Raw genomic sequence first — 15,817 nt, 5'->3', positions numbered from 1 at the left:
CTCCTCCTCATTTCCAGAAGTCGAGGATTCCAAACGATCCGGAAAAGGGAGCCGCATTAAGATCGGCATTAGATCATCTACTTTCCCAGGAAGTAATAGTAGAGGTACCAGTCCTGGAACAGGGGCTGGGTTTCTACTCCAACCTATTCATCATCCCAAAATCCAATGGAGATGTCAGGCCAATTTTGGACCTAAAGATGGTAAATGCATATCTAAAGATCCGCTCATTTCGGATGGAATCCGTGCGGTCAGCAGCTGCCACACTCCAGAAGGACGACTTCATGGCGTCCATAGACATAAAGGATGCCTACCTTCATGTTCCAATTTATCAGCCACATCAAAGATATCTACGCTTCATGGTGGCTTCGCGTCACTTCCAATTCGTGGCGCTTCCCTTCGGGTTGGCTACGGCCCCCCGGGTGTTCACGAAGGTCCTAGCCCCAATCCTAGCCAAACTAAGGATCCAAGGGGTCACGATCCTAGCATACCTGGACGACCTCCTAGTCATAGATCACTCGTCTCCCGGCTTGGAGCGAGCAGTGGCCCTCACGGTCCAATACCTCGAGAGGTTCGGCTGGGTCCTAAATCGAGAAAAGTCAGCTTTCCAGCCCACAAAGCAGTTGGAATATCTCGGCATGAGATTAGACACAGAACAACAAGGAGTGTTCCTACCTCTAAGGAAGGTAAAAGCCATCAAGGAATTAATCCTACTGGTTCTAAGCAAGAAAGAACCGACTATTCGCCTATGTATGAGGTTACTAGGCAAGATGGTGGCCACATTCGAGGCGGTACCATACGCCCAGAGCCACACTCGCATCCTACAGGCAGCCATCCTGTCAGCATGGAGCAGAAGGCCACAGGCCTTGGATATCCCGTTGCCGCTCTCATCAAGAGTCCGACAAAGTCTGTGTTGGTGGTTAGACCCTCAGAATCTACTGAAGGGGAGGTCTTTCAGCCCAGTGGCTTGGAAGATAGTGACCACAGACGCCAGCCTGACGGGCTGGGGAGCAATTTTGGATGGTTGCACTCGCCAAGGTACTTGGGCAAAGCCAGAGAAGCAGTTGCCCATCAACATCTTGGAGCTCAGAGCTGCTCGACTAGCCCTCAGGGCTTGGACGTCAAAATTGCAGGGGTTCCCGGTGAGAATTCAATCAGACAATGCCACGGCCGTGGCATACATAAATCACCAAGGGGGAACCAGGAGTCAAGCCGCTCAGAGAGAGGTGAGCTTGATTCTTCTATGGGCAGAGGCTCATGTGCCCTGCATATCGGCAATATTCATTCCAGGAGTGGACAACTTTCAGGCGGACTTCTTAAGCCGCCAGACTCTATGGCCGGGGGAATGGTCTCTGCATCCACTAGTCTTTCAAGCACTCTGCCAAAGATGGGGAGTGCCGGACGTGGATATCATGGCATCGAGACTCAACAAGAAACTAGACAGGTTCATGTCCCGCTCAAGGGATCCGATGGCCTGCGGAACCGATGCGTTGGTTTGCCCTTGGCATCAGTTCAAACTTCTTTATGCGTTTCCCCCGCTCCAGTTACTACCCCGCCTGCTGCGCAGGATCCGGGTGGAGCACATACCAGTCATCCTGGTAGCTCCAGCATGGCCCAGAAGGGCATGGTACTCACTAATCTTAAGGATGGTAGTGGGAGACCCTTGGACTCTTCCTCTACGGCCAGACCTGCTATCGCAAGGTCCGATCCTCCACCCTGCCTTACGGCATCTAAAATTGACGGCCTGGAAGCTGAATCCCTGATTCTCAGGGGTAGAGGTCTGTCTCAGAAAGTAATCTCTACCCTAATCAGAGCCAGGAAACCGGTCTCTAGGGTGATTTATTACAGGGTCTGGAAGGCCTATGTAGGCTGGTGTGAGTCCAAGCGATGGCTTTCTCGCAAATTTACCATCGATGGAGTATTAAGTTTTCTCCAGCTAGGAGTGGATAAAGGATTGGCATTAAGCACAATCAAAGGACAGATTTCTGCTCTGTCAGTGTGGTTTCAGCGGCCGCTGGCCACCCACTCGCTGGTTAAGACCTTCCTTCAAGGGGTCTTACGTATTAGACCTCCAGTTAAATCCCCGCTTTGTCCGTGGGATTTAAATCTTGTTCTGTCAAGTTTACAGAAACAACCGTTTGAGCCGTTGGCTGATATTCCTTTGGTTCTACTGACAAGGAAGTTAGTATTTTTGGTTGCCATAGTTTCCGCAAGAAGAGTTTCGGAGCTGGCAGCCTTATCCTGTAAGGAACCATATCTTGTTTTTCATAAGGACAGGGTCGTTCTCCGCCCTCATCCTTCCTTCCTTCCGAAGGTCATATCCAGTTTTCATTTGAACCAGGATTTGGTATTACCATCCTTCTTCCCTAAACCTACTTCCAGAAAGGAAGGGTTGCTGCATACCTTGGATATTGTCAGGGCCATGAAGGCCTATCTTAAAGCTACAAAGAAGATCCGGAAGACAGATGTGCTGTTCATTCTACCGGATGGGCCCAAGAAGGGGCAGGCAGCTGCAAAGTCCACCATTTCTAGGTGGATTAAGCAATTAATCACTCAGGCCTACGGCTTGAAAGGGTTGCCTCCTCCAGTATCATTAAAGGCTCATTCTACTAGAGCCATGGGCGCCTCCTGGGCAGCACACCACCAGATCTCTATGGCTCAAGTTTGCAAGGCGGCAACCTGGTCTTCTGTCCACACGTTTACAAAATTCTACAAGTTGGACGTAAGAAGGAATACTGATACTGCCTTCGGGCAGGCAGTGCTGCAGGCTGCAGTTTGAGACCCTCGGATTCCGGGGGCTCCTCTTGTTCGAGTTAAATTTAAAAATTTTATTTTTCTCAACTAAGTTGGATTTATTATGATTTGAGTATATCTCTAAATTAAATCCTTTTGTCTTGGAGATGTTCTCCCTCCCCTCATTGTAAGCATTGCTTTGGGACATCCCATATAGTAATGAATGCCGCTCTGTGTCCCGTGATGTACGATAAAGAAAAAGAGATTTTTAATACAGCTTACCTGTAAAATCTTTTTCTTGGAGTACATCACGGGACACAGAGCTCCCACCCCTCTTTTTTGAGGACCATTTTGGGAGGCATACTGCTTGCTACAAAACTGAGGTACTCCTCCTATGGGAGGGGGTTATATAGAGAGGGGCATTTCCTGTTTGAGATTGCCAGTGTCTACACCTGAAGGTACTCCATATAACCCATATAGTAATGAATGCCGCTCTGTGTCCCGTGATGTACTCCAAGAAAAAGATTTTACAGGTAAGCTGTATTAAAAATCTCTTTTTTTCCATCCAACCTCCAGCTTCCTCCGGATCGTCGGCTAGCCCTGTCCGGGGCTGTCCAGGATCTTCTGGACAGGGGGGTGGTTGTGCCGGTTCCCTCGCTGGAACGGTTTCGGGGGTTCTACTCCAATCTGTTCGTGGTCCCCAAGAAGGGAGGGGTTCGCCCTGTCCTGGACCTAAAGGCCCTCAACTCCTTTGTCAAGGTGCAGCGATTCAGGATGGAGTCGGTCCGTTCTATCATAGCGGCCCTTCACCAGGGGGACTTCATGGCGTCCTTGGACATCATGGACGCATACCTGCATGTCCCCGTTTGCACAAGCCACCAAAGGTATCTGCGCTTTGCGATCGGAGAGGACCACTATCAATTCGTGGCCCTCCCGTTCGGGCTGGCGTCGGCACCACGGGTGTTCACCAAGGTGCTCGCCCCGATCCTGGCCTTGTTAAGACAGCGAGGGATCGCTATCGTGGGATACCTGGACGACCTTCTCCTGAGAGCTTCTTCAGGCTCAGAGTTAGAGGAGGACGTGTCCATCACATGTCGGACTCTGCAGGAGTTCGGCTGGCTGCTGAATCTCAAAAAATCAGTGTTGGTTCCGTCCCAGAGGCTGGAACACCTGGGGCTGGTTTTGGATTCGGGGGAGGCAAAAGTGTTCCTCCCGTCGGAAAAACTGCGGACCCTGCAATCTGCAGTGAGACAGTTGTCGACCCAGAAGTGGTCATCTCTTCGCTTCTGCATGCGGGTTCTGGGTCTGATGGTAGCCTCCTTCGAGGCGGTTCCGTATGCCCAATCCCACACCAGGGTACTACAGAAGGAGATTCTGTCACGATGGGACAGGGTCCCATCTTCTATGGATCACCAGATTCGGTTGAGCCATCTGGCCAAGTCTTCCCTGGCATGGTGGCTGACGTCTCCGGTGCTTCGGTCTGGGAAGTCTTTTCTTCCGTGCCGCTGGACGGTGGTCACGACGGACGCCAGCCTCTTCGGCTGGGGGGGGCGTCTGGGGCACCCAGTCAGCCCAGGGGCGCTGGACTCAGGAGGAGTCCCGCCTGCCGATCGATATCCTGGAGCTCCGAGCGATCAAGCTGTGCCTGGTCAGGTGGTCCCTGGAGCTGCAGGGCCGTCCTGTCAGGATCCAGTCCGACAACGCCACGGCCGTGGCGTACGTCAATCATCAGGGCGGCACAAGGAGCTCGGCCGCGGCGACGGAGGTCGCTCACATACTTCGGTGGGCCGAAAGGTCCGTTCCGGCCCTGTCGGCGGTATACATCCCGGGAGTTCTGAATTGGCAAGCCGACTTCCTAAGTCGCACGACTCTGGATCAAGGGGAGTGGTCTCTCCACCCGGAGGTGTTTCAGATCCTGTGCCAAAAATGGGGCACTCCAGACGTAGACCTTCTGGCGTCCCATCTCAATCGGAAGGTGCCACGGTTTGTGGCCAGGTCAAGGGACCAGTGGGCAGACGCGTCAGACGCGTTGGTGGCTCCCTGGGGTCAATATCACCTGATTTACGCCTTCCCTCCTCTAAGGCTCCTACCCCGCCTGCTGCGCAGGGTGGAGGCCGAAGGGATTCCTACGATCCTGATCGCCCCAGATTGGCCGCGTCGCTCTTGGTACGCGAACCTGGTACGTCTGGTGGCAGACGCCCCCTGGCGCCTGCCTCTGAGGGAAGATCTCCTGTCTCAGGGCCCGATCTTCCATCCTGCTTTACGGTCACTGGCTTTAACGGCGTGGCTGTTGAGAACCAGGTACTGAAGGACTGGGGCCTGTCGGGCCCGGTGATCTCTACCATGATGCGTGCACGGAAGTCCACTTCTCGAAAAATTTACCATTGTACGTGGAAAGCATACATCTCTATGTGTGAGGAGATGAAGTGGCACCCCCGTACTTACGTGGTGTCCCGGATCCTGCTGTTCCTACAGCGGGGAGTGGACCAGGCTCTTGCCTTGAGCACGATCAAGAGTCAGATTTCTGCTCTGGCTGTTTATTTTCAGCGTCCTGTGGCAGCGCACTCCTTGGTTCGCACGTTTGTGCAGGGGGTCCGGCATGTGGCCCCCCCGGTGGGCCCTCCGCTGCCTTCTTGGGACTTGAACTTGGTCCTCTCGGCGCTTCAGCGTGCCCCCTTTGAGGACATTCGGGAGATCCCCTTGCTGACTTTGTCGCAGAAGGTGGTCTTTCTGGTAGCTATTACCTCTATCAGACGAGTGTCTGAACTGGCGGCCCTGTCTTGCAAGGCCCCCTACTTGGTCATCCATCAGGATAAGGCGGTGCTGCGCCCGCGACCTTCTTTTCTTCCGAAGGTCGTTTCGGCCTTTCACATTAACGAGGACATTGTTGTTCCATCATTATGTCCTCAGCCGAAGAACCCGAAGGAAGCCGTTTTACATTCTCTAGATGTGGTTCGGGCCCTTCGAGTTTACTTGTCGGCGACAGCTCCGTTCCGGAAGTCGGACTCGCTGTTCGTGTCTGTGTCCGGTCCCAGTAAGGGCCTGGCAGTCTCGTCGGCCACCATTTCCAGGTGGATCCGACAGGTTGTGCTTCATGCCTACGCCCTGAAGGGGCGGGCGCCTCCCTTTCGGGTCACGGCGCATTCGACCAGGGCGATCGGAGCCTCCTGGGCTTTCCGACACCAAGCCTCTGTGTTACAGGTGTGTAAGGCTGCGACCTGGTCGTCGGTCCACACTTTTTCAAAGTTTTATAAGGTGGACGTGAGTGCATCTTCTGATGCCTCATTCGGCCGCAGGGTGTTGCAGGCGGCAGTTTAAGGTTGGAGTTCCTCCGTTGAGTAACTCCGGTTTTGTTTGGGGTGTAACCTGTTGTTTGCTGTGTGGTTTTTTCCCACCCCTCGTTTTTTGACACTGCTTGGGGACGTCCCTAAGGTCAAAGGATGCTGTGTCCGTCTATGAACGAAAGAGAAAAAAGGATTTTTGTACTCACCATAAAATCCATTTCTCTGAGTTCATAGACGGACACAGCACCCACCCCTCCTTGGTTTGTACTGCTTGTTACGAACTGAAGCTGCTGGAGCAGGGTGTGGGTTATGCCTGGGGGAGCCACGCCCCCTGGGAGGAGCGGCATGAAGGAAAGTTTTTAACACCTTAAGTGCTGTAGAATTCTGCCTAAATCTCCTGGTAGGAAGAAGCATAACCCTAAGGTCAAAGGAGGCTGTGTCCGTCTATGAACTCAGAGAAATGGATTTTACGGTGAGTACAAAAATCCTTTTTTTTTCAGCTCTTTAGCACCACCCTTTGGACAACTTCTGCAAATGTTGCGTTATGGTGGGCATTGCTTCTGAGCATGCGTGTTTGTACTTTGGAGTTTTGGCCAACGGACTTGTGACAACACACATTTGTTGGCAGAATATTTTAAAGCATGCTATCCAGCATTTGTTGGCGGAAAATCTGACAACAATTTGCCTGTCATCAAACAATTCCACGTTGGATAATCTGATCGTGTGTAGGAGGCTTTACACTGCTCAAGGTAGGTGAAAGAATAATGCGCAAACAATGAAAATAAAAAAAGAATACTAGACATGATAAATAATGTATAATAATAACAGCAGGATCCGGGACACCACGTAAGTACGGGGGTGCCACTTCATCTCCTCACACATAGAGATGTATGCTTTCCACGTACGATGGTAAATTTTTCGAGAAGTGGACTTCCGTGCACGCAATCTAGAACCAATCGTATTGGAGATACTGACTCAACAAAATTAATCTGTGGTGCCTTCAGAACAAAATCAATAATCTACACAGACGCGTCCCACAAAATTTTTACGAAATAACGAATTTGGAACAAAACAAATTGCACATGTCTACTGATCACTGTTTTGGTGCCACTGGTCCCCAAAAAGTGTCAAAAGTGTCCCTTGTGTCCGCTGCAATGTCACAGTCCCGCTAAAAATTGCTGGTCGCCGCCATTACTAGTAAAAAAATGTAATAAAAATATCCCATATTTTATAAACATGGGGCAGAATACATACTGGCCTTAATTGATGAAGAAATTAGATTGTTTTTTATTTATTTATTGGATGTGTATTATAGCAGAAAGTAAAACTTATTTTATTTATTTATTTATTTTTAATTGTGGGTCTTTTCTTGTTTATAGCGCAAAAAATAAAACCTGCAGAGGTGATCAAATACAACCAAAAGAAAGGGGGGGAAAAAAGGATATCGCTTTTTTTTTGGGTACAGCATCGCACTGACAAGTGCAAATGTCAGTTAAAGTAACGCAGTGCCGTATCGCAAAATATGGCTTAGTCAGGAAGGCGGTACAACCGTCCGGTGCTGAAGTGGTTAAAGGGACACACATCCATTGAAAATCCCTAGTGATGAAACTGTCTCATTCAGTAGTATTATAACTGAATTAGACAGTTGTCTAATTTTTATCTAAATACAGTTTTTTTTTTTTAATCAGGACAAGTAGATTATCACGAGGGACAAGATTTAGTCCCTTGGACAAGTCGTTTTTTAAATTTCAACACCCCTGGTGGAGATCCTGCCCATAACAGCACTTCCTGTTGTAGGCTGATCGTTTTAAGCCACTGACTGGCAATTAGCCGCAGTGTTGCCAGCCAGTAATAAGGGATCCTTCAGTAGCCATTCGGCTTCAAACGTGATTGGCAGCCCAGTGGCCAACTGAAGGAGCACTTATGGCAGGCTGACAAAATTGCTGCAATGGCTTAGTATTGTCAGCCTTCAACAGGAAGCGCTGTTACTGGCAGGATCTCTAGGTATAAAGCTATGCAACAGATTCTAAAATAAAAAATTGTATGCAGTGAGACATGATGTGAAACATACTGAAAATACATTATGGGTTTACATAAACTTTAAAATCTTAATGTAGGGTATCCTTCATTACCCATCTTGCATCCCTAGAGGCAAGCTTCTTTCTGCCACCTGTTTTTTAAGCTACTTGTGTACCTCACGTGTGTACATACATCATGGCATTGATGCTCCTTAGATTCATATCTTCTGTAATGCTTTCTCTTAAAGTTTGTATAATGGCGTCTCTCTCTATTGTGTTTGCAGAAAGCCCAGCAGCAGCTGAAGTTGCCCATTGTGCCTTCTTTACAAAGGTTGCTGATTTATCGCTGGGCTCACCAGGCCATGGCTACCCCAGCAGATCACCCCCTCTTACCATTTTTTTGGCAAAAGTTTTTCCTTCTCTACCTGAGCCGGCCAGGACCACAGTATGGGTAAGATGGAGCTGGAGACGTGTGTGCGTTTTTTATATATATATATATATATTTTAATTTTACTGTGTGTCATCTGGTGAAAAGACCAAAAGGTAATCCAGAAACCATGGACTGTTATCCTTGGTTGCTGTTGTTGAAGCTTGTTTTTTTGTTTAGTATGGTATCAATGGTATGAATGATGTTTTGAATGATGAATTTTTTTATTATCGGTATTGGCACCGATACCGAGCATTTGCAGGAGTACTTGTACTCCTGCAAATGCTCCCAATGCCTAGTCCTATACCTGGACACTCAGGGATGATGAGTGCAGTGGTGGGGGAAGTTATAATCAATGATCACCCTTTGTGGCTTTCAATAAAGCAGCTGATAGCCGCTTCTCCTCCCCTGTCTTTCGTGGCTTTCAGCAGCTTTATTGAAAGCCACACAGGGAGATCCGTGATTATAACTTCCTCCACCACTGCACCGATCGTTCCTGAGTGCCCCCTGTGTCGCTGCCCCCCTGTGTCCCCCTGTGTCGCTGCCCCCCTGTGTCCCCCTGTGTCGCTGTCCCCCTGTGTCGCTGCCCCCCTGTGTCCCTCGGTGTCGCTGCCCCCCTGTGTCCCTCGGTGTCGCTGCCCCCCTGTGTCCCTCGGTGTCGCTGCCCCCCTGTGTCCCTCGGTGTCGCATGAGCCTGGCTAATTGGAGAAGATCTATAGGTCTAAGCCAACAGGAGGCCGACAAACTGCCTGTTGATTCCTCAGCTGGTTGGGTTGCTGGTTGGTTTGGGTTGCCTCAGGGTGCATTATTGAAGTTGTTGGAAATTGCATATCTGGGGTCACATCACACTCATATCACAGCATGGAATATGCAGATACCCAGCTTTACTTTTCATTTACCCTTTCATTTAGCAGCCTGCTAACATGGGGGAAGGTTACTACCGTGTTTCCCCGAAAATAAGACCGGGTCTTATATTAATTCTGGCTATAAAAAACACACTAGGGCTTATTTTCAGGGGGTGTCTTATTTATTTATGGTATGTACAAAAAAGTTTCTCCCCCTGTCAGCTCTGGAGTCAGCATTGTGAAATTCTGTAATCCCAAAAATAAACCTTTGTTTAAAGACCTCATAAAATTATGTAATCCGTTCTGTAAAAAGATAATATCATGTGCAGTGTGTCTCCTTGTGTAACATTATTGTGGAAAATAAATTATTTACAGTGTTGCTTGCCGCTCACGTGACCCGCTGGAGCTATTCTTTCCTACTCCAAATAGTGCAGAGGGAGGGGCCAAGATCCCCAATGACGTCAGCCCCACTCTGAGTACTGCAGTGGGTAGGGGCTTAATAAAGTTTTATTGGAAAAAAAAAACAGCTGACATCAGCCGGGAGGAGAGGAGAAGAGCTCCGGCGGGTCACGTGAGCGCCCAGCAGTGCTGTAAATAAGGTATTTTCCACAATAACGTTACAAAAGGGAGACACACTGCACATTATATAATCTTTTTACAGAACGGATTATATGTTTTTACAAGGACTTTAACTAGGGCTTATTTTTGAGGTAGGGCTTATATTGCAGCCATCCCAGAAACTCACGCTAGGTCTTATTTTCTGGGTAGGGCTTATTTTCGGAGAAACAGGGTATTAAATAGCACATGGATGTGCTGTTGTGTTATTATGAATTTGTAGCTCGGATGTTTTCTATGCACAGGTTACCGGTTGAAGGATGTATCGGGAAGAGGTTCTTCAGCAGCCCGGCCCACCATCACCTCCTTAAACAGATGAAGCGCCGCCTGATAGAAGTTGCTGATTTTCACCACTTGGCAAGCAAAGCCATCCGAGCCCTCGGCCCCATGGATGGATCTCCGGTCTTCTCAGACTCAGGGGGAAGCTCACCGGAGTGTATGACGTCTCCAGATCTGCACAAGGAGCTGGTCAAGTAAGGAGTCCAGCAATTGTAAATTTCGTGAAATTCCATATTAAAAAAAAGATGAATTCCAGCCATGGTATACTTTTACATAGTTAGGTTGGTTCAGCATGCAACTATGTATATCCGGTGTTGGTGGACAGGCGGTCTGTTTTTCATCTGATCTCCCTATAGAGGAGAGTGGGGCTCTGACAGGTCCATCTCTGCACAGGTCCATCTCTGCACAGTGAGCAAAGACGGACCTGTCATCCGCCTGCTCAGCTGGGATCAACAGAGCAATTCCCCACTGAGCTAGCGGAGTCCGTCAAACCAATCCACCCCATGTGAAAGGGGCCTAAGATGAGCTTGACAAGCCACCCTGAGTATATTTTACAGCAGATAGTGTGTCCTCCACCTATCTCTTCCCTTATCTCTGTTCCTCAAAACAGAGGCCCAGAGAGCAGGCCAAGGGAGGCTCTCACCCCTGGAAATGGCGTGCAATCCACAATAGACAAACATGTACCTGAAACAGACAAATAAGAACACAGATAAAATAAAAATAACATAACAATTGACCTCTGCAAGTCAAATTGCCACTATGCTATATGCAGTGCATTTAGTGGAATTAGAAAGAGAATGCCAATATTTACTTACCCATGTTACATGCAATCCAATCTCGGTGAACAGTACCACAAATAAACAGAGGAGGTCTTACCACCAAAAATTCTATTGTGAACGAATTGTAATAGAGCTAGCCCCGGGGACGTCTAGCCTGGCACCCCAAATATGTTTGAATTTTGTTGGACTGCCCCTATGTTTGTAGAAGAAAGGAAGTGATCTGTTTGGAAACCAAAACCACCTTGACTGTGCCCCCATCCCTGTAGTCATATAGAATAAGAAAAATTGGGTCGTGGGACTTTAAATGGGGCATGGACGGGTTTGTAAAATTGTTAAGGATATCAACAGTAAATGATCTATCACAGTCCCATCAAGGGAAATCTCTGTGGTCAAAAGAAATTGCTTAGGGCCATATTCTGAGTAAGGATACGATGGAGTATCTCTCTTTTTTGGCCCGTGTATCTATGCGACTGATTCTTAGAATCATTTTCGCATAGATACACTTAAGATCCGCCATCTGTAAGTCACTTACACTGTCGGATCTTAAAGGGGTTGTAAAGACAAAAATATTTTCCTCTTAAATTAAAGTCTGACAGTAGCTGATCAAGTAAAAAATAATGTTTTGCATTAGAACTAGTTTGATACCTGCTGAAATCGAGCTGTTTTATTCCCCTCCGTCACTCCTGAATCATTATTCTCACTGACTTCCTGGTTTGCGGTGCGCATTCATTCTTGCTACATCACGGCCTAATGGGAACTACAGTTCCCATTAGGCTTAGCCTCCATGCCTGTGAGGGATAAGAGAGCATTTTCACGCAGGGCTGTAGTCATAGGGAGGGGGTGAGCACATTCTGCTTTCCACCATGCAAAACGGCTCAGATGCTGGTGGAAAGCAAGAAGAGGAGAGACAGGAAATGGCATTTTCAAACCTGGATTATTGTATTTTGGAGGTCAAAAGGAAAAACGAGGTAAGTGATATTTAAATGCTCTAGCTTACAGCAATCAATTGATCTAATAAAAAACGAACCTTTAGTGTTCCTTTAAATGTAAATACTCCGCCCGCCGCTAGATGGCGTTTACGTTCAGGTCTCATTTGTTTATGCAAATTAGCCTGATACGCCGATTCCCGAACTAATTCGCGTCGCGTAACCGTCGCTAACGTCGTTTGCGTAAGCGTAAACTTACCCCTGCTATATGAGGGGTAAGTTTACGCAAGTCCCACGTAGGCCATGTTAAGTATGGCGTCGGGTCCGAGGCGTGTTTTTCCGTCGGCCACGTCGTTTCCCTAAGTCGTTCTTGAATACGACTTTACGTCAATGACGCACACGTCGGCGTCATTGACGTTTTACGCTGAGAACTGGAGCATGCGCACTGGGCTATTTTAAGCCCAGCGCATTCGCAGTTCGTTAGAATCGGGGGCGCGCTTAATTTAAATAGAAGCCGCCCCCTTGGATATACGCGTGGCTACGTCGGGCCATTTACACTCCGCCGCCCCAAACTACGGAGCAAGTGTTTGGGGAATACAGCACTTGCTCCTGTAGGTTGGGGCGGCGGAGTGTAAATGGCTTACGCGCCGCCCGCGGGAAATATATGAGAATATGGCCCTTAGTGATCAATCCAAAAAATAAATTGAAGGAGTCAAATGTAAACTTGATAATGTAATATGTATCATAATAAATAAAACAGAGATCAGGCATAATACATGTAGTCATAATAACATTGATATAATAAATATTCAAAATCCAGGACATGACCATTAAAAGCAATCACAATAAATTGACATATAGATACAGTAGACATGATTATCCAATAAAATTGGTAGATGAAAACAAAATGATGAAAAAACACAAAATTGGGCAAGCTTAATCTTGGCATCCCTGAGCATAGACTCGACACGTTTCTTGGCGTTTAAAGCCAGTCATCAGGAGTGGGGTGCATAGCAATTAGCTAGAGAGAAAAAAGGGGGGGGGGAAGGATAAACATACAGGTGAGTAGGTGCAAGCTGCGTGATTGAATCATGGTAGCAGCATAAGCGAGTTTGGTTGTATGGTATATTACCTATATGTTGGGCCCAAAGTGGAATAGCCCTTGCGTTCCAAAATATGGAGTGGGATGATGGTCCTGGAATGAGATGTCTCCCCCGGAGTTGAAGCGGGGATAACTCCCCCTTAGTCCAAGGACAGACCAATGATTGAGGAGAGCCAAGGACAGAGAGACGTGGGACATCAGTCAGATAAGGCGAAAGCAACCACAGCACAATGCCAAAGGGTGAGGTGGGCGCACATGGGGCACACATATGAGTACTGGTAAAGGAAAAAAAAAAGTGAATGAATAAGGTTGTCAATCACTATGGGGTATGGGTCCTATGTAGGAAAAATCAATTACCAGTGAGTGTTTGTAGGTTAGGAAAGCCTTGTTTTATAGTGTTAATCCATGCACGGGGGATAATGCAGATAATGAAGCCATTTTCCCGCTATGAGATTTCTAGCAATAAACAGAACCCTGAAAGCCTTCGTACACACGATCCAATTTTACGACAATTAGGGCTGAAACAACTAATCGATTATTATTTTCATAATCGATTAATCGGGCAGTAACATACACCGCTCCTAAAGCGCCCCTGCCCATTGAAATCGATGCCGGCTGAACCGCCGGCAAAGTGAAGCTGTAGCTGCTCTTTACAGGCGATTTTAACTCTTTTTCGACCGCTAGCGGGGGGTTCAAAGCATCCCGCTAGCAGCTGAAAAGCGCTGAAAAAACTACGGTAAAGCGCTGCTAAAAATAGCGGCGATTTACCACCGACTTTCAGTGTGAAGGCGCTCTTATGATAATGTTTTCTGAAAGGGTCAGAGGACTCAAGGTTACGCCAGCCTGTGATGTGCTGCAATTGAGCTGCCAGGTAATCGTAATATGGGTTAGGTACTGCCAGCCCACCCAAGTCCTTTGATTCCTGTAGAGCAGTGGTCTCAAAGTACCGGCCCGCGGGCCATTTGCGGCCCGCGGACCAGTTATAAATGGCCCTCAGGTAGGGTGGAAGTAAGGGGAGCACAAAAGAAAAAAAAAAAAAATGTTTTTTTTTTTTTTTTTGAGCTGGTGCCATCTGGTGGTGAGCCGTTGGTATTACAAGTTATTACCACCAGATGAGAGCTGGCGCCATCTGGTGGTGGCCGTTGGTATTACAAGTTAAGCATTACAAGTTAAACAGCAATTCTAATGTCATTTTACACTATTTTCACTGCCATATTCTTCCCTCTAATTAGAACCCCCAAACATTATATATATTTTTTACCCTAACACCCTAGAGAATAAAATAGCGATCGTTGCAATACTTTCTGTTACGCCGTATTTGCGCAGCGGTCTTACAAGCGCACTTTTTTGGGAAAAATTACACTTTTTTTAATTAAAAAATAAGACAACAGTAAAGTTATCCCCATTTTTTTTAATATTATGAAAGATAATGTTACGCCGAGTAAATTCATACCCAACATGTCACGCTTCAAAATTGTGTCCGCTTGTGGAATGCCGACAAACTTTTTTACCCTTTAAAATCTTCATAGGCGACGTTTAAAAAAATCTACAGGTTGCATGTTTTAAGTTACAGAGGAGCTAGAATTATTGCTCTCACTCTACCAATCGCGGCGATACCTCACATGTGTGGTTTGAACACCGTTTACATATGCGGGCGCTGCTCACGTATGTGTTCGCTTCTGCGCGCAAGCTCGTCGGGACGGGGTGCGTTTTCTGGCTCCTAACTTTTTTAGCTGGCTCCTAGATTCCAAGCAAATTTGTCAAACCCTGACTTACACCAGTGCTGGTGGTAATAATGCGCTCGCTGACACCAGTGCTGGGGGTTAATAATGTGTTCGCTGACTCCAGTACTGTTGTTTTTGAAGTTTGAAAGTTTGCATGCGGCCCCCCATGGCATATGAAAACTTGTCTTGTGGCCCTCAGGTAATTTGAGTTTGAGACCCCTGCTGTAGAGCTTCCAGTTTAATACAGGGAATTTGTTTCCTCCCTATCAATGTACAGAATATGGTGCTGCACTTTTTGAAGACATGTAGCTAGATTCAGAGAGACTTAGGCTGGCGTATCAGTAGATACGCCAGTCTAAGTCAGAATTAGCGTTGGCGCTAATTTAAGCGTATTCTGGTAACCAGATACGCTTAAATTAGGCTCAGATACGAGCGACGTAAGTGTCTTACACCCTCGTATCCTAAAGTGTAATTTTTAGGCTGACCGCTAGGTGGCGCTTCTATTGCGGTCGGCGTAGAATATGTAAATCACTAGATACGCCTATTCACGAACGTACGCCCGGCCAACGCAGTACAGATACGCTGTTTACGTAACGCATTATCAGGCCTAAAGTTATTCCATCAAATAGCTGGAATAGTAATGTTAAGTATGGCCGCCGTTCCCGCGTCGAAATGTGAAAGTTTTACGTCGTTTGCGCAAGTCGTCCGTGAATAGGGTTTTAAGTCATTTACGTCCACATCAAAATCAATAGGACTGTGCGGCATACTTAGCCACAATGCACACTGGGATATGTACACGGACGGCGCATGCGCCGTTCCAAAAAACGTCAATCACGTCAGGTCAACCCAAATTGGCATAAAACACGCCCCCTCAGCCTATTTTGAATTAGGCGCTCTTACGCCCGCCGCATTTACGCTACGCCGCCATAACTTAGCAGGCAAGTACTTTGTGAATCATGTACTTGCCTCGCTAACTTACGGCTGCGTAGTGTAAATTCCATATGCTACGCCGCCGCAAGCATGCGCTCGCCATCCTGAATCTAGCTAATGGATAGGAATCCAGACTGGAGCATTATGGAGCGCATATG

General features: G+C 47.6%; 1 protein-coding gene across 1 annotated transcript in view; it reads left to right on the top strand.

Moving 5' to 3' along the window:
• EPG5 (ectopic P-granules autophagy protein 5 homolog) overlaps positions 1-15,817 on the top strand; it is a 186,254-nt gene that overhangs the window by 75,903 nt on the left and 94,534 nt on the right. The window contains 2 exon segments of the mRNA XM_040336244.1: positions 8,317-8,483; positions 10,165-10,392. Coding sequence (XP_040192178.1) covers positions 8,317-8,483; positions 10,165-10,392 — 395 coding nt within the window.

This window comes from Rana temporaria, chromosome 1 (genome assembly GCF_905171775.1).
Source record: "Rana temporaria chromosome 1, aRanTem1.1, whole genome shotgun sequence".
NCBI classification, from domain to species: domain Eukaryota; kingdom Metazoa; phylum Chordata; class Amphibia; order Anura; family Ranidae; genus Rana; species Rana temporaria.
Note: the sequence above shows the minus strand (reverse complement) of the source record. Positions and strands in the feature narration are given on the sequence as shown.